Source organism: Fulmarus glacialis, unplaced genomic scaffold, assembly GCF_000690835.1.
Source record: "Fulmarus glacialis isolate BGI_N327 unplaced genomic scaffold, ASM69083v1 scaffold8950, whole genome shotgun sequence".
Lineage (NCBI taxonomy): Eukaryota > Metazoa > Chordata > Aves > Procellariiformes > Procellariidae > Fulmarus > Fulmarus glacialis.
The window spans coordinates 11,818-31,196 of NW_009189543.1; the positions used below are offsets into that span (position 1 = coordinate 11,818).

A 19,379-nucleotide genomic window follows, 5' to 3' on the forward strand; every position below is an offset into this window, starting at 1 on the left:
CTCTGTTACTCTATACATGATTGTTACACAAAAAGTCAATTCCTACCTGTCTTACACAAGTATTTTAAATTAAGCTTATGAGACTACTCAAGCAAAATAAAGCAGAATCTGGGCAAAGTTCTGCTATCTGAACGGTTACTTTATAAATATAGTACAAAATAATAGAGCCAGGTTTTCAGCCAGGCTCAATCTTTTGTCGTGTCAAATAGCTCATGCTCCAAATTGATGGAAGTAAAATAATGGAAACTATTACTGATTTTTATTGACATCAAACCAGAAATATCTCAGGAGTCAAAGACGCATTCGTTTTCAGATCACTGATCAGTTATTAGGAAAAGCAAGTCTTTTTATTTATTTTTTAAAAACACTCCCCTCAAACAGAAAAGCCAAACAAAATACTTGAGCTTGCTTTGCGTGATCAGACATTCTGTTAAAAAAAAAATACCACTTTGTATTGTTTTTAACTGGAACCAACTACTGCTTAGTAAAATAAGGCACTTCTTCTCTTCCTTTGTATCAGTCCACTTCCCTAGATTTTAGTTTAGCTCCATTTTACACAGAGAAGTGATTTCAGCTATGCCACTTGTGACAGCAAAAGGGATGTTGTTAAGAACTGTTGCTCTCCAAGCATGGATGGCCTCAACAATACCTTCTGGATTGCTTGAACCCAAGTCACACAATGAATATATGGCTGCCAGCTGAACACCCCAGGGAACACCTGCAAAACGTTAACACAAATCAGCTTATAGAAACTTTGATATGCAATAATGTTTTTGGTAAACCTGAATCTGAAGAAACTATTAGTTCAAGAGTTGGAATTAAAACACATCAACAATTGGGATGCCTAAAACCAGAAAGCAGCAAGATGACATCCTGCACACAAATTCTGTAACATCTCATTTTATACTAGCACTTTCCAGTTTTCTGAATTCAGCAGGTGTTCAGTATTCGAAGGGCATAAAAGATTTGAGTATCTAGTGATTTTACTCTAGTTAAGGGTGATCAGACTTTTACGAGAACAGTCAGGTTTACACAGAGTCTGAAACACACAGAGACATATACCACTTACTTGGAAGCACTTGAGATTGCAAGGAAGAGAAGCTATACTAGTAGTTCAAAACATCAACCAATGCTTCACTGCAAAATGTACTTAACTTCCAGAATAACTTAGCAATATAGATCTCTGCTGCCCTAATTGCCTTGCTTTGTCTCAGTCAGGAATTTGGACTGTCTTGCAACCCTCTCCCAATACAACAATCTTGCTAGTAGCAAGCTTCAGCATGAGCTGCTCAGGTAAAAACTTAGCTATTACTGCTCAAGTTAAGATCACCCTTCAAGTTCTCTGAGGCAGGTGATATGCTGTTACATGAAGCAGTGTAATTCCAAGGTGGCTGAAATCGTCTCAGAGTTGTTCTCTGTCTCAAACAGAAGGTAATACACATGCTTCGTTAACTTCAGAAGAGAAAGGCATTCAAACTGAAAACTGTTTGTACTGTTATGCACTAACATAAAACTGCACAAGCAGGCTGTTCTGGCATGTGTGTCTCAATTTGTGTGTGTTCTGTTTAGATTGCCAAAACTTCACATTGCAGAGGTTACACTAAAGTTCCTCTAAATAAACATTACCTTCCTCTTTTGCGTGCTGTACAAACAGTCCAATTACAGAACTAATATTCTTCACTGCAGCAAGATATCCTTCCTTCAAACCTATTTGGCCCAACCGACCTGAAAGAAAAAAGGTTACTATGTATCTGACATTTAGACAGTCAACTTCCTAATTTTTAGACTTACTGATTGTCTGTTGAAGTATCAACAGAAAATGCAAATTTCAATTACAAAAATTAGTCATTCTTGTTACCATGTTGTCTTGGGAACAATAATTGTCCTATTCCTTTTGTGACTAAAGACCCTGAGGCATTTTTCATCAGATTGATCCAACCTCCCACAGGTTTACAATTTCTAAGTGTAAAACTCTTAAAGAATGCAATTTCTGTTTAATAAACAATATTATATAGCCTACATACTGAAAATATCTATTGCAACCCAAAGTTTATCTATTTACCTTGACTGCCATCTAGATTGCAAATAAATGAATCTAACTTAAAATTGCAGGAAGAGGTACTATGTTGCATATAAAACCTTATTTTATACACTTTGCTATAAAGCATATGTAGCTACAGATTATTTCATTTTAAATACATAAAACATGTTGGTATTTGTTATCGTGAAATCAGAGTAACATCTCTCAAAACTTACGTACATGCTTTCCACAGGCTGACAAACAGAAAATATCTGCATAGGATTGTAAAAGTTTGGCTTTTAAGGTGAAAATTTTTGAAGGAAGTGGGAAAAAAAAAAATCAAGATCCAAAAAAATGCAAAAATAATTCAATTCACTTTCCAGCCAGGCTGACACTTTCAAAGGACATACTTACACAAAGCAGAAGTTCAACCAAGAATTTAGATTACTTACCAATTAGCCTGAGTGTCAATGCTATAACACTATTAGGAATGGATTGAGCAGTTTCGTTCCCCTTTCTCTTCTTTACCCACTTATCCATAGAAGGCCAAAGCACTTTGCTGTGAAAGACAAATGAATTTGAAAATCTGATAATGCATGAAGGCGTGGTAACAATATTTACACAATAATGAATGCAAATGGTTCTTCTGTTTACCATGTACTTCCATAGCTCCACTTGCATCTTTAATGCACCTTCCAGGGAAACTCACAATATTCCAAACATCCACAAATCTGAGTAATGTAAAGAAGGTTTTAAACCCAAACAATCAAAGCTAACTTTTTGGAGGAACCATTCCTGTTCAGAATAGTATTCCTGTTCATCTTCCATTCATTTCCCTGCAATGTTCTGCATCTCTGCCTGAAGTCAAGAAATTACTCCACTGACTTCATAGACGTATGTGAAATCGTGTTACTTTCAAATGTCATGCTGAGATGTTACGCAAGCTTCTTATATGACTAAAACTTCACAGTTTGCATGTCACAAGTAGGATCTGATGCTTGTTTTTAAACCTGAAAGGACCTGAGATAAGACTTTTTTCATCCTTAAAATGATGCTAATAGACCTAGTTACCTATTATCGGCACAACTCCATACAGACAATCAACTCTGTATGGCTTTAGTTAAAATTACATTCCTTTCACTGAAGCTCATTTGTATTCATTTTAAAAGTATTTCACTAAAAATAACTTCTTTACTATTTGAAAGCATGGAACTTGTATAAAAGACTTGATGATGATTGTAAGTTACTTGCATTTACTTTATATTCAATGATTACGTTATGTCATAGTTAAACAAATGCCACATTTTTTGAGATTCTACTAGGTTATGTAACCTCTACATAGAAAATAGGGGCTGTCAGATCAGTGTAGGTATCAAACCGAAGTCTTTCAAACCAAGTTAAGTATGGTAGCAGTCCATGCACTGGATTATAAGGTTCAAAGAAAATTTAAGACATTGAATCTAAGTATTATAATGATTTTAGAATTAAAATCAGACTGAAATCAGGATAGTACACTAATGAGTATGGTTACATTTCACTCCCAGCACTGAACAAGTGCTATTCACACATCAAAGTTCCACCCTCATTTTCTAGTGATGGTGGGGGAGGGGAATTTAACAATTAAGTTCAAATGAAGACAATCAATCATTTTGCTTCCTTGACAAACAATCCATCTCAAAACCTTTCACAATTGTCCACATATAGCTATTTTAAAAGCAATTCTTTATTAGAATGGTTCAAAGAGGGTTAATTTCTTGGTCCAGTACCATAAAATCCTACATTTCATCATTGCTCACTCATTCTACCTTAAAATAAGGCACACGAACACAGTAGTCTAGGTCTCATCAGGTTAAAACACCCTCATTTCTAAGTATGCAATGTTTTACTATGTTAAAAGCTAAGTCATAATGTCTCAAATTTGGAAAAAAAGCCAACACCAAAATAAACCACAAAAAAACCACACAGGAAAACATTTGAAAGAACTGCTTGCCACAATACCTTATAACATTGTCATGTGTCCAATCCCACTTCAGGTGAGCGCAGAGTAGATCAACAGCAAATATGTACTGCCAAGCATCTTCACTCAGATCTTCTCCATATTGCTCACTCAGTTGAAGTTCTACTTTTGGACATGACTGCATTTCTACAAGCAGGTTTGAGACCATAATACCAGCATCTAAAGAGGAACTCTGGAATTTTAGAAGGTGATTATGTTAATGAATGTAAAGTTACCAAGCCAGAACCAAACTCTTTACATATATTTGATTCTGACTGTCCACAGCATCTTACACCATAAATTCAACTTTGGGTTTGACTTAACACAAACAAAAAGAGTACATAAACTAAAATCTTTTTCTTGATGCTTTTACTAAAAGGAGAGTTTGGGGGAAAAAACCCAACAAAACCCACAAACCCTATACCCACTCTCTTCTCTCCTCCTACAATTTGGGGATTTTTGTTTCTCTCAATGAAGGTTTAAGGTCGGAAGAGTATTTCCAATGCAAGAAGATTAGCCTAATCCTGCTCACTTTCTAAGGTTTTTTTTTTTAAATGATTTTCTGATGCTGAAATTTGTTACTGTTTATTGTTCATTAGTGGCTAATTTCCAAGCAAGTAGTTTCAATAGTTGAGGTAGTAATAACTGAAAACATGTCACATGAAACAATTCTGCTAATTAAATAGCTACAGCAAGCAAGGAAATTTAAAAATAAGCATCCTTTAAATATCTGAAGCATTAAGAAAAAAGTCTAGGCTTATCACATAAACACAGTGGTGCTCAGTATATCTTCTCAGTACAAAAGCTCATATAATTGGCAAGTTCTGCAATGATGCAAGTCACTAAAATGGCATACTTTGATGAAGAACTAAATACCCATTCTACATGAGCTTTACTTTTGTAAGTAGAATAATCTTCTCATAAAATTATATGTATAACAGACTGTCAACCACAATCCACTTGAAATTTGTCCCTGTATTTCCACCGAAGTAAAAACCATCTTACAGATAGGATGATGTAATCTGCTATCATCAATATACAAATTCCTGAGGTCCTTCTCCCCACTGCAGCAGCTCTCATATTTCATAGACATCCATAAAGAAAGTAGGTAGTGTGAGTGCACAGAATTAATATTTCCAGGAACATTTACTGAGACATATTTATGTGCATGTCTATTGGCATGAGATTGAAAACTGTAACTTAATAGAATGGAAACAAATTCTTTGCTAAACAGGGATTGCAGTACAGCATAACTCTGAACACCGAGCTTAATGCTGCATCACAACTGTGATCGAATCAAAAAAGAAACATACATAAATTCATGCCCTCTTAACTCACCCCACTGTAAACCTGCACTACATCAGGAGGTTTATAGGGGCTGTAATTCCAGTGGTACCATATTAAATTCAGGGCTGGTTTCTTTTTCCAGTGGGTACAGCACCTAAAGGCTATGCTGACAGCAGTAAGCCTAGCTCTAGTCCCCAAGTCAGTTGTGGAGCAGCATGTTAGGATAGGGAATAGGTAAGCTATGAATCAAGATGATTTTGTTCACTTGATATTTACAGAACTATAGCACTTCCACCAAGCAAGCCTGGCATTAATATGGGGTTTTCAAAACTACCGGGCCCCTAGCCTTCAAGCAAACACACAAGCCTGTTACACAAACTCCTTCTCCAGAAGAAAAGTACCTCCAGCTCTCCATCTGCATGATATAAATTTGCTCCTACTGATATAATCTGTGTCCCAATTTTTCCTCTTTGCAACATCCCTTTCAGGATGGTAAAATGTACCTGCTGAAAACTGACAGAAATTAAACAACTCGTCCAAGGGCTCAAAGACTTGAAGTCAAATCTCAAAAGTCCTTAGGTCCTTAACATTGGTCATCCTTCTTCTGCCATCACTGCAGTTTTGTACTGATCGTGCCAATTGCTTATGAAATGAATTGGCTGATATTTTTTTGGTGATAGATGTGTATTTACAGTCTACCTCACAAAAAGATGATGAATAAAAAGAGACAGACTCATCTTGAAATTAACTGCAATAAATAATTACTTATTTCACAGAGAACTATGACAGACAGACAAGCCCAATAGATATTAAAACACTGCAACAAAACAAAACAAAACACCTCAAAGAACATCAAAGTCACAGTTCCACAGAGGGACAGAATTCCCTAGTCCAAGAACATTCCAGCCAAAGTTTAAAAACAATGTTTACTTTTAATGTTTAATAGTTTCATTAGTATTTAACAGGGAAAACAGGAAAAGTGTTGTGTTCTAGCAGCGTCCAGACAACCACAGGAAAAAAGCCTGAAGCAGCATCAGTTCTGCGATTGTACAGACTCCATGGGAGATTCGCAGGGTATCTTCACACCCTTCATCAGAAGCTGATTTGATTTGATTCAGACAGCAAAGCGACCAATGCAGGCAAAAGCTGATACTGACAATGAAAGCAGACATTACCTGTTCCCAGTTGAGATAAGCACTCAAACAGGCCAGCATCTCATTGCTTGCACTCTGCCTGACAACTAATTGCATAGCTTTGTTAATTGCACCTTGGAAGACAAATATGTCAGACCATACATTTGTGATAAACAAAATCAATTTTTCCGAGTCTGGAAAGTCTAAGGAAAAAAAGAGAGAACAAAGTAAGTTTTTAACATTTAAAAACAAAAAAATATATACTCAGGCATTAAAAGCTAGTACACTCTTCAGCAAGATAACTAGGAAAGAAGCAAAAAAAACCGCAAACAAAAATATCCCTACCCAACAAAAAAACCATAATTAAGAACAAAATAAAATCACAATCCTTAATAAGATAAGAAAAAAGAAGGAAGACAGGGATGTTTTATGAAAGATAACCACTAACTGAATCAATCAAAAGTTGTAGCATTTTGCTCCTCAGTGCTCTCAAATTTTATTTTATTTTAATTTGAAACACGGATACCACTATACTGTTTTGAGCCCTGGATGGCTCGGTATTTTCAAACTAAGTGAAGTCCTTCCGGAACTAAGAGAGACTTCATTTAGTACAGTGATAGTATGTATGTATTACCTTTGTTATCAGGAACAAAAGGAAGGGGGAAGGGAACCAAAATGAAAAAACCTCTCAACCAAGCGAGACTTTGGATAATGGGAAGTAATAAAACTTTAAGGAGGACATGTTGTACAAATGCACTGGTTTTGATCAAGGTATTGTCCAACTCCTGACGCTATTTTAAGCCAATACATGTTTTTAAATCACATTTGCTTTATGAATCAGTGCTTACTCAGTTAAAGTAAGAAACTAATAAAATAAGCAAAAAGTACAAAATTCCCTGCAATCACATCATTTTGGAGATGGTGGGGCAAAAATGAAAGCACAAAGGATCCTACATAAAATATTTCTTTGGAAAAATGAGTAGACTACTAAGAGCCCAGGTCATCACCAAACTGAGACACAGATGTTGAGGAACTGAGAGAAGGGAAATTTCTACTAGAACAGTTTATACTTCTGCACTATAGAAAAAAGTTCTAAGGAAAATGTCCCTTTCACAGGATTTTTGTTTGTTTGTTTTTACAAACATAATCATTCTGGAACACTACAGCAAAGACACACACATATTTAAGATACAAGACCACTAAGCCATACTATACCTTCTTTAAGTAGGCTATAGCAGAAAAGGCGGGCTCTTTCCAAATCTCCCAACTGTCGACAAATTCCTGTATAGACTCGACATAGAGCCTGATTGAAATTGTAGTTTGTGGCATTCTTCTGAGCCTTGAGTTTACTGAGAATAACATGCAGCAAGGACTCTGCTAAATGCTATAAGGCACCAAAATATTGTTAACACTATTATATACTTGAGCATATTTGATAGCATTATAGTAGCGTGACAAGTAAAAATAAGTACTCTCTTATTTGTAAGAATACTGTTTGCATACATAGAAAAATGCAGAAAAGTAAATCAGAGGCAACCAGCAAAAGAAAAGAGTGAGGAGCAACTTTCAGAATAAACATGCCTTAAACAGATGCAGAATAGGACTACTATTCTTTAAATACAAATAGTTTAGTTATGTGATTAAAAACTATCTTCCTTAAACAAAAAGTGAAGAGAGGAATAATAATAGGTAGAGGAACCCCAATAACCTAATCAAAGCAAATGGAGCACCCTGACTTCGCTACTCCCAGAGCTGTCAAGGAGGACAAACAGCCCATTGTCCAAGTGTGAGACTTACTAGATTAGTCAACAGCAGAGTCTCTCACCAGATCACCTTACACACTGCAGGAGGTGGGGAGGGGCTGTTACTGTCTACAGTAACATGGGACTCAATATGAGATGCAAGGAAGGAGAATATTGGGATTGTGCAAGACTCACTATTAGGATGTTTAGAGGGAGGGCTAAAAGTGGGAAGTAGAATGAGAGGCTTAGGAGCCAGGTGCTGGAGAGACCACAGGTTTAGACTGGGTACCTGCAGACCAGGTACCAGGGAGTCTAAGTGTTGGCTTCATGAGGAACCAGAAGGTCCAAGCCAGCTACCTGAAAGACCGGGGGTCTGAGGGTCAGATGTAGGTAAGGCCATAGATCTGGACCAGCTACTGGAGGGATGTGTGTGCACTTCTGTGTCTGTAAGTCTGTCAGTGCATGAGACAAGTGGGGAGAACAGGAGTCACCTACTGGATATACTGAGTGTCTAATATTAGCTACTGGAGGGATCCATACTGTCTGTATATATATGTATATATTTTCCACTACCAGGCTTTCACACTGATCAGCCAGAGAAGGGAACAAGATTAGGTGCATATTGTGTGCACGTGTGCCCATTAGGAGTACATACTCGGCCTTGCTACTGGCTGGACCTGGAAACATAAAGCTGCCACAGCCTTGCTTCTATTAAGTTACCAGATTTGGCAACTCTTAACAAAGATGACCCAAGAACTTGCTAGCAACTTCTGTGGAGAACTTAATTACGTTTAAGAACTGAAACGGGGCAAAATGTTGCTGTGCATCAGTTGGTGAATTGCTCTTCTGCAGACTACAAATTATCTATGAGAAAGATGGCAATTAAAGTCAATTTTTTAACACTGATGCTAAGCAAGTTTTGAGAAACAAACTAGTGAAAGATTTTTCCAATAAAATTCATTTGAACAACCTGATATAGAATAATAAAGGTAAATGTGGAATGAAAGGGTATGTCATTATTGTATACACAATGCAATTTATCTTATTTAATTGAAAAAATAAAAAAAGATAATCAAACCTCATACTTCTAGAGGAACTCCTTCTACAATCGTTAACGCTATCTACTACAAAAAATGCTGCAAAAATAGTGTTTTATGCATACATCAGGAAAGCAAACGTATTTACAAATAGTAAATTTGTAAACTGGACAACATTGAACAGTAATTTCTTGTGAAGTTCTATATTTTCTTAGGTTATACAAGTTTAGATTCTGATAACCTTTCAAGACTACATTTTGGCACTGCAAATTGCCTGAACAATTGAGAATTCAAATACTACACACTTATACTCTTTTCATCTGCACAGAAGTAATTATTAGAACACAAAACTAAAAATTATGCTACTTACCTTGTTTTTTATACCAAATTCATAGACAACTTCTTTCTCTTCATCTCTCATTATTGGAATCTTTGAGATATTGCCAACATACACATGACCTTTAATAACTGGTAACAAGTCAAAACAGGATTCAGCAATTTTCTTCAATGCCAAAGAAACTTTCTGGCAGTCAGGATCAATAACCTTCTTTACTGGTAGTGATGCTTCTAAACTGGAACTGTGTGCTGAATCACTGATTTCACAGCTTTTGTCATGGAAAACCTCCTGCATTTCAGAGATTGTATTTTTAGTATTTCTGATAGCAGCAATATCATTGGGCTCCAGCTTTGGTGGTTCACTGTCCAACCTCAGTCTCTTTGCACTTCTTGGCATAGATACTGGCAACAGTGTCCGTTTTTCAAGATGATTTGATGAGCTTGAAAACAATTGCTGATTTTGCGTATCTTTGTCTTGATCTTTTCTACTATCAGATTTCAAATTGCTCCCAGTTTTAACAAAAGCAGTTGATGTAGATGCAATTGCTTTGAACCCACCTATATGAGCCACAGGTCCTGGCAAACTTTGGCTGTCTGAAAAAGCACATCGGTTAAGCTGAATATTGCCCTTCAGAATGTTTAGGGTCCTTGCCCTTGCAGACAGCTCTGGATACATAGTGTCCAATATTTTCACAGAGTTCTCCTGAGGAACACCTGCAGCAGCACTATCAGCTGCAAGCAGAGGAAATCTTCCTGGGACGGGAAGTGCGTGCTTTGGAATGGAAGTACAAAATTTCAACGGTGAGGAGCGAATCCTTCTACCTACTGCCATTTCTGAGGGTGAGGGAGGAGAAAATAAACGAGCAGATTTTACTGTTGGAGTATCTGTTATCGGAGACATGAGAGGAGGAACAGGAGTTTCACGTAGTGGGGATATCAGGTCATCAAGAGGGGAAAGCAAAGAGGATCGACCAGTAGAGGACATTACTGGCGACATGGTACATGCAGCTTTTGGAGGAGTAGCAACCAAAGGCAGTAGCAAGGGGGGCAGAGGAGGACCCATCTCTTGCCTAATTTTATTTATAGTCTCAGATGAGCATTTTGTTGGCATAGAAGTATCAGCATTTGCAAGAACTGGCTGAGTTAGTTTAACTTTGAGAGTCTTTGTTTTTCTTTTACCTTGCAATAGCCTCTTTGATAGCTTGGCATGCATTACTTGGGCAGCTGTCTTGGTTGAAACAGTCAAGATTTCAGATGGTTCTTGCTCTTTGCACTTCAATTTATTGCTCTTTTTGAGATCAACATTCACACAAGACTCTGACTCCAACATACATAGCTTCTCAAATACTGTTTTTTGTGGCTCCGAAGGCTGCCTAACTGTCTGACAATTGCACTCTACATCAGATAGGGCTGGATTTGGAAGATACTTGAAAAAAAATTTTTTTCTACTGCTATCATCTAGGATATCACCAGTGTTGTTTTCTCCTATGTTGCAAGCAGTACAAGTTTGATTATGATTATATTCTTCAATCACTGAGACCCCCGTATTAACACTGTGTAGTAGACTTCGCTCCACATTTGACTGAAGTTTTTCAGAATCATTTTCTTCGAAGAAATTGCCAAGTGCTAACATTCTTGTATTTAATTTACTGTTTTTTACAGCCAGTCTGCAAGTTTCTGAGAATCTGGTTAACATCTGGCATAGTGGTAATCTATTTTTTGAAGCATTTGACATCACAGGGCTTTCTTTTGATGTCCCAGTTTTTAACAGACTTTCCTCACTGTCATTGATGCATCCAGCTCTGTTAGAATGTACCATGCATTCATTAGTACCCTCAGTATTTTCAGAGGTTACTAATATATACTCTCTTTTCCAAGAGGCTAAGTCTTTAGGATAACCCTCCCCAACTACACTTGACAACTCATTTGCAGTATCTGGAGAGGTGTTTGTTTCACAGTTGGTATCCATATCCACCATAGTGTCTGCTTTTAGATGACTAACTGTCAAAGTATTTCCTGGGTGCATGGTTGAATGAAGTTCACCTACTTGGTAATCAGCATCAACAATTGCACCAGTTTCCAGAGTACCCACTGCAATTCTCCTGGAAGCTCTCAGTTCCCTTCTGAACATGGGAACACATTCAGAACATTTCACATATCTAACTTCTTGTATAGAACAGTCTTTCTCTTCAGATTCATTGCTCTGCTCTGGCATATCAAAATCATTTTTAGACCTTTTTATAGCATTTTTCCCAGATGCCTCAAAACTATTCAATTCTTCACTTTCTCCCTGAGCTGTTAGTGAACCAGTTCTAGAAGGATCTGCGCTAACCTCCCACGTAGAAGTCCTGCATCCTGATTCTTGACAATCAAACTTTTGGAGAAGAAAAGTATTCTTATTGTAAGAGTTTGCATCCAGGATCTGTGATTTATCAGATGCCTGAGGTTCTTTAGCTACTGGCTGCTCTTTCTCATCTGCAATTTTCACTTCATTTTTGTGTACATATTCCCTCTCAGGGAAGTCCAGTTCTTTGCACGTGTTGTCTTTTTCAGCAGATAGGATCTCAGCACCCTCTTCCAAGCTTTCTGAAGAACAGTTAAATGCACTACCCGTAACACAATTTTTATCTCCTTTGTTTTCCCATCTACGGGAAAAAGCAACCTTTTCTGTGAAATTAGTTTCAACAAAACTGACAGCTTTCTGAAGACTGAAATTTAAATCAGGAGGCATTGTGGATTCCAAGCCAATTCTCACTTGCACAGAGGAACCTGTTTCTTCAGTATTTATACAGCCCACCTCCAAGTCCCCTTGAGTAGAAAAAGCCAAGCCACTATTAAAATCCATTTCTGAAATAGACTGGCAGATGATCTCTGAAATATTATTTTTCTGCACAACATTCTCTTCCCAGTTAAATGAACTGGAACAAGTCTCAGTCACCAATTCCTCGCTTTGTTTATTTAATTCCCCTTTTATTTCATGACATTTAACATTTTCGATTACCAAGAACTGATTCAGAGGTTTTGCAAACTGTGCCTGAGAAGAAAGATTACTTTCTACTAAGACAGATGCAATGGTATCCACTCTTTCTAACAGCTCACTGCTTTCCTCTCCGAAATCTTCTGAATTAACTTTGAATTCAGTCTCTTGAGATTCAAACACTCTAAAGTTTTGAGTTTTGGACAATCCACATTCTAATGTACTACATAGGTTTTCAGGTTGTTTTATTTCACCTTTTATTTCTGTAAAATCTAACACAGAGGATTCACACTTAGCTATACTGCTTTCTGCATCAATAATGCATGCCGTCTTCGGTGCAAGTATACCTTCCAAGACTGACTTCCCTTCCGATAAATTACTACCATTTTCTTCCTGGTGTGGTTTGCCTTTTAAATATCCCCCCTCCTTTATATATACTAATTTTCCACTTTCTGCACTACGGAGTAGCTGTGACGATTCAGCTATTTCTAGAACACTTTCTCTGTTAAATTTCATGGCTAGTTCAATAGTCTCAGGTCTGGTTAGATACATGTCTTCAATTCTGAGTTGTTCATCATCTTTTGGAAAGGCTGACAAAGCAGTCCTCTCTGAACCTACATTTTTGTATTTGTCATCCACAGACAATGAATTTCTCATTCCTTCAATAGCAGATACAGGTAAGTAATGTCTAGAGACTTTAACAGTCTCTGGTTCGCATTCTCTGTCCGCTTCATCTTTTATTGTTTGCACACATTGTTTCCCCAGTATCTCTTCACTGTCATGTTTTATTTCAGAGCACTGAGAGTGTGCAGAGATCTCAATAGCTCCAGTCTCTGCCTCAGTCTCCGTAATTATTCCCTCCCCATCACACTGTATCATTAGGTCTTTAGGACATTCCACTTCACAGAAGGATTTTGAACTACTGAAATCAGACAATACATTTTCAGAGAGCTCTCTCTCGTTACTTGCCTCTGCACAGAGTCCTTTCATCTGTATTGCAGCTGAAATATCCTCTCCAATTACCACTTGTTTTATGTTTTCCCCTACATCACTTGCCATATTAGTTACTTTGATTACATTTTTTGATTCATTTTCAACCGCTTCATTCTGTATCAACGCATCAGATTTCTCCTCAGAATCTTCACTTTGAAGCACAATGCATTGCTCAGGTGGCAAATGAGTAACATTTTGGGGAACAGATACTGCCCTGGGAGTTCTTCTCTCTCCTGATAATCCATCTCTTTCTGCTTTCATTAATTCACCATGCTTTTTGTGTGTACCCTCATAATCAACAGCTCTGATTAAGATTACATTCTGCTCTGTTTGCTCTACCTCACTACATTTTTCCATCTGATTCTGAGGCTTGAAACTGTGTAACATAAAATCAGCTGAAGAACCTCCCTCTTCACTGTGCATGTCCTTGCTATCTCCTTTCTGTTCTTCAATGGCTTCCAATTCACGTGCTGTTGCTTCAGTTAATTCTCCCTCCTCGGTTTCCATATTCTCAGAATTCTCCTGCAAACAATCTTTGTTAGTTCCCATGTTTGTAATTAAAGTAGCAGGTTCAGCTTGCTTTGTTTCAGCATCTCTTTCCTCCTTGCTTGACATCTTTGGACCGCTACGAACATTCTTTTCATTCCAACTTAGGTTACATGAGATTTCTGCATCAAGACCATGCTCACATGATTTGCTCTGTCTGTTATACTCCTCATCAAGGCTGAATACATTACAACTCTGAGGCTGAACTTGGTCTTCTTGTAAAATATCCTCTGCTGCAGAAGCTCTGCAATCAACTTCTTCATCACTGGAACCTGTGACTTCTCCAAACAATATATCCTTTAATGAAAAATACAAAGTTAATATTCCAAAGCCTGGTATCAGTTTTAAGATCTATTTCTCTAAACAAATACACTGGCGGCCCTGACATGCAGTGGTTTTGAGAGATTAAGGCTGATCAACAGAATTACATCTTTCTCCATCATTGTTCTTCATAGCAAATGGAAAGTACCTCTGTGAAAAGTCAGAGACTTCTTTACCTACCTACTTGCATTCTAAGATTACTGGAAAACAACATTTGAGTAGGTTCCCCTGGACTTTCAAGCTGTGGAATTTTGCTATGAAAGTCACGCTTATATCCAACACGAGTTGGGACTGTAAATCTGCAACATTGGGAAAAGAAATTATGACAGTAGTTGAGACACGGGTGACTTTATTTTAAATACACTTCTGAAAATTACGTTTTGCGCCCTTCCACAGGCAGTATGCTAGAAGGTAAAAAAGTATCCATATGGGTCTAAACACTCACAGAGAGACCCTTTTCAGTGCATGAGTAACTAACACTGACACTCACAAAACTAAAAAAGCCCAGGAATATCAAATCATTATTTCTGCAATAATTATACAATCAAGTTAGTGCCAAGTCAGACACATCCTGAAACTCACCTGTGTAGTTGGTGGTGAAAGCTGTACTGGAGAAAGTAGAGCAGGGAGAGGCCTGGCCCAATCCAATATATCCATCACATTTCTATCTGGGCCCTTTTGCTCCTGATCAGAGAAGTCTGAACTGCTGTGTGCCCCATCTGTCTGTATTATCACATCTACAGTTTTATCCTCACCACCGTGCAGACATTCTTCAGTAGTCCTGTTTTCAACACAGTCACCTCCAAAAGGCTCAGTACTTGCTTGAAGTTGCATAGCTGTTACAGAATTTTGCTTTCCAGCACTTTCTAGTGAAGAATACCAAGGTAGCATTTTGCCATCACACTTCCTGATCTTTCGGTGGATTTGTACAGTTTCTAAGACACAAAAATATTGTTAAGAATTTTTTTCCCCTCCCGTTTTTATTTATAGAGATAATACATCATAGCAATAAGAATGCATTACCATCTTTTCAAGTGATGTTCCCATAGACTAGTAATAAGAAGCACTTAATGTCACTTTCAGCAATATTTTCCTTACAGAGATCAGTCATTGTTATTCACAAACAATTCTTTTTTCATGAAAAAGGTATATGTATGTGCAAAGAGCTCCCCCCCAAACCACTTTCTGACTTGGATCATTAAGACTATTCTTCCCAATTTTTCTTATCAGGAAGGGCCATACTGGGTAGGACTGAAGGTCCATACAGCTCAATGATTTATTTCAGTTTTAGCCCAGTAACTGATGTTCGGGAAAAGCAGGACAAGCATGCCGTGACATTCCCCACTCAGGCTGTAATTCTCACCTTAAAGCAACCTGCAGCTTTGAGCCAGCAGCGGCACTTGCAGGCCAGTTACAATTATACCCTGCCATAAACACGGTAAGGGAGTTCTTCCTAGTTTTATGATTTAATACGCATATACTTTTAAAGTGTTTGTTCTTTAAATTTCAATATTGAGTCTAACACAAGATTTTGTCTTTAATGATGTGACTTAGTTAAAGCTGAACCCTTAAAAAAAACCTTCTCAGAATTGAGGTTCCCCCTGCAACATACCTATGCACAAAGGAGTTTGAAGAGTTTGAACCACTAAGACAAGGAAAGATACTGAGCAGCTGACAACCCTTTCAAGATAATGTCAACTATACCAGTTTTACACAGTTATTCTAGCAGCAAGAAAACATGTTCAAATGCTCTGTGTGATTCTTTGCATTGTACTTTTGTTTTGTTCCTTTTCAAATCACACTTTTTACTATTACACAGTAACCATTTCTTATGCATGCAGACAAAACACGTTGCCTCAGGAAAGCCTAAACAGTAGAGACAAATAATTTAAATATTGATTATAACTGTGCTAGATACTTTTAACAGTGAAAAGATTGCTTCAGCAATACTACCATCAAGCTCATTTGCTCTCTAAGATGAAACCATTATAATATGGGACAAGAAATTAACGCAAACTCATTAAGATCCTTTTTTTTGCTAGAAGATTGCATCTGTAAACATAAGCATTTTGCTGTTATGAATCCAAGGTAATGGCCACTTTCATGAGAGGCAGAACAACAAGATGGCTGTCCTAGGCTTAAAGACAGAAAAAAAACAAACCCAAAGGAACAGAAGGTAAGATGTATTTCTACAATATCTAGCCACTCCAACAAAAGCAAAAGAGGGACTGACTAGAAGGGACTGTTATGGACAATTGCTTCCTTTTGTGAAAGTACTGTAGTTTCCTTGAGAAGACGTGAATAGGAAAGATGGGATAGGACTCCTGGAATCTAAAGTTCCCCTTGTGGTGGACGGGAAGTGGATGACACTAGAACGCGATACCCCTGAAATCATCTATACTTCAAACTCTTCAGTTTCTTGTGATTGTTCTTGTCATTTGATTGACACTTTTTCAAGAAATCAAATTCAGAATCTCAGGGGACAACTGTCTAGCTCAGTTTTGGAGCTGAAGCCACAGATCCGCTGCATTAAACTGTTTGAAGTGAGGCTGATAAACTGGCTTATGAGCCAGTCCTTATATTTTGGCACCTCTTAAGTTGATTTCACTGGAACACAATCTGAAACTAGATTCACTGGGATCTACCCTGGTAGCAAATTTTCAGACTTAACAGGGTGGGGAGACAGGATAACAGCTCACCTTCAAAGCTCTTAATAAGGCAGGGTACTTATCCCAGACAGTATCTCTACAGCCCGAGTTACAGAAAACCAAAGTAGTAAAGACAATAAAAGAAAAATGAAAGATTAATAAGCACACTCTGGAGAGACAACCACGGAAATACTAATGCAGTTTCAAGGCACCTATTACTCTTGAGGGCAGAAAGAAAATGACATCTGTTATGTGAAGTTAAAGCAGTTCAAGTTTGCTGTTAATATGCATGCGGATACTACTCAGATTATTTTTTCTTATTATACTGAATATCATGTTACAAAATTAAAGCTATCACCAAATTATATGCTTTGTTTCTCTGTATCACGAATATGAAAACTAATGCACCGTTATATATTATTATTCAGGCAGGTATGAATGAAGAAAATGGTGGTAACAGCTTCTTAAATTTTACAATCCAACTATGTTACCATGTGTTTGTTTCAGACTAAAAAGAGTGCTTGCATCCTGTAATTCACATTATATACTGCAGAGTTTATAATGATATAATAATTAAGGTATAAACATGAGAGGTAAGTTTTGACTACTTAGAAATAGTCAAAGCAGCTGATAGTAAAAGAATTTGATTTCTCAATTGCAACAGCAGATTACAACAGCTTTTATTTAGAAGAGCATTCCAGTTTACTTGGCTGTTCAAATTAGTATTTGCAATCATTTTCAAATATTCTAATCACACACGTACTTGACCAGGCAATCACCAAGGAAAGTATTTAAGTCTGTCAAAAAAGTGTTATGCAAACATACCCAAACTGATGATATCCCAGTAAGACTAAATTAATGCCCTTGCATATTAATAAATTCACATTTACTGGAACTCACCTTCTGTAACAGTCAGTCGTCTTTTTTCAGGCCATGCCTTATCCTGAACACAAGCTGAAAAAATGCACCAATGTTTATTTTTGGTCAGAAAAAGAGACAGCGTCAAGAAAACGTCAAGACTTTGCATGCCATCTCACCCAAGACAGGATCATTTTCCTGATTCTCTCTTTTTCCTGTTGCACTGTCAATGCACATCCAGAGTTCTTCTAACAAGAGCTTTATTTTTTCTGTTAAAATAAATATTTTTATAAATTTATAAAACCTCAACTGCTCGGAGAGCTAAGAATTTATGTTTCTTTATTTTTAGTCAGAACACAGATATGCCTACAACAAAATACAAAATACCCACAGCAAGAATTAAGACAAGGGACATAGGGGCATTTTAGCTTCAGAGAAAGAGAAATGCTAGATGCCATTGAGGGAGTGGATCCTGTATTGGCCATAGCCACACAGCAGACTGAAGGTACAGTTGCAGAATGCTTTAGCTTTTCCTTTCTATCATGAGGGTGGCAAAAAGTTGTAGCAGCCCTTAGAGTAAAATGTAAAAGCAGATTTGAATGTAGCATTAATGAAATTAAACAGCTTTCTAAAACAACTCAGGTGACATGAACATAAACGCTGGAGGAAATCTTTTAGGAAGAAAGTATTTATATCACATTCTTTCTTTATGCCCACTCAGTAGTAACTCATCTTAGTCTTACCATGGAGTAACAGCACATTAAATGTATCTGAACTACTTATCAGGCCACAGTATTAGTAGACATTGTCTGGAGTCCTAAGAGCACCATTGCTAAGTGATGCCAAACAACCTAGTTCCAGAACCAGAAGGGCAGGTGGAGAGGGAGAAACAGACCAAAAACTCAACAAAATACACAAGCACCTCACCTACTTATGCCAAAACTATCACCAGATGCAACAATCAGGAACCGAGACTATTGGTTTTGTGCCAATTCCTTAAGTCAAAGACAACAGCAAACTGCTACTATTTTATGAAGAAACATATTTTAAAAAAATCAGCACGTAAGAGGAAAACCCGCTAAATTTTACGTGACAGCTATTAACAACACTTACAATTTCTCATTGGTAATAAAGCCTTCCTGCTATTTGAAGCTTAAATTACAGCTCAGATCTTAATTTTCCCATTTTTCCATTAATTAAAAATTAAAGGATGAAATTGGGTACCAATTTAGTACAATCCAAAAGGCATTAAAAATATGTCGACACACAAGAACTGACAATGTTACCTTTTTCAGAGAAGTTTAATTTTGGCAACAAACAAATACTGCAAAGCAAGAAATAGAACAGGAAAGTTCTTTTGCCTGAAAATTGCCTTCAGAATTTCTAGACAATTCAAAAGCAATACCAGTATTTTAAGAGACTGCGAAAATGCAAAAAATAAATTTGCTTAAAGTTTGGCTTCAGTACTTTAGAGGAAGTTTAGGA

General features: G+C 37.3%; 1 protein-coding gene across 1 annotated transcript in view; it reads right to left on the reverse strand.

Moving 5' to 3' along the window:
• Positions 1-370: 370 nt before the first annotated feature.
• The window catches only part of ICE1 (interactor of little elongator complex ELL subunit 1), a 32,870-nt gene continuing 13,861 nt past the window's right edge, over positions 371-19,379 (reverse strand). The window contains exons 10-19 of the mRNA XM_009582524.1: positions 18,074-18,163; positions 17,937-17,990; positions 14,971-15,323; positions 9,586-14,364; positions 7,652-7,820; positions 6,479-6,639; positions 4,019-4,209; positions 2,473-2,579; positions 1,627-1,725; positions 371-718 (exon numbers count right to left, since the gene is read on the reverse strand). Of these exons, the coding sequence (XP_009580819.1) occupies positions 537-718; positions 1,627-1,725; positions 2,473-2,579; positions 4,019-4,209; positions 6,479-6,639; positions 7,652-7,820; positions 9,586-14,364; positions 14,971-15,323; positions 17,937-17,990; positions 18,074-18,163 (6,185 nt within the window). The 3' untranslated portion in view covers positions 371-536. The remainder of the gene's footprint in view (positions 719-1,626; positions 1,726-2,472; positions 2,580-4,018; positions 4,210-6,478; positions 6,640-7,651; positions 7,821-9,585; positions 14,365-14,970; positions 15,324-17,936; positions 17,991-18,073; positions 18,164-19,379) is intronic.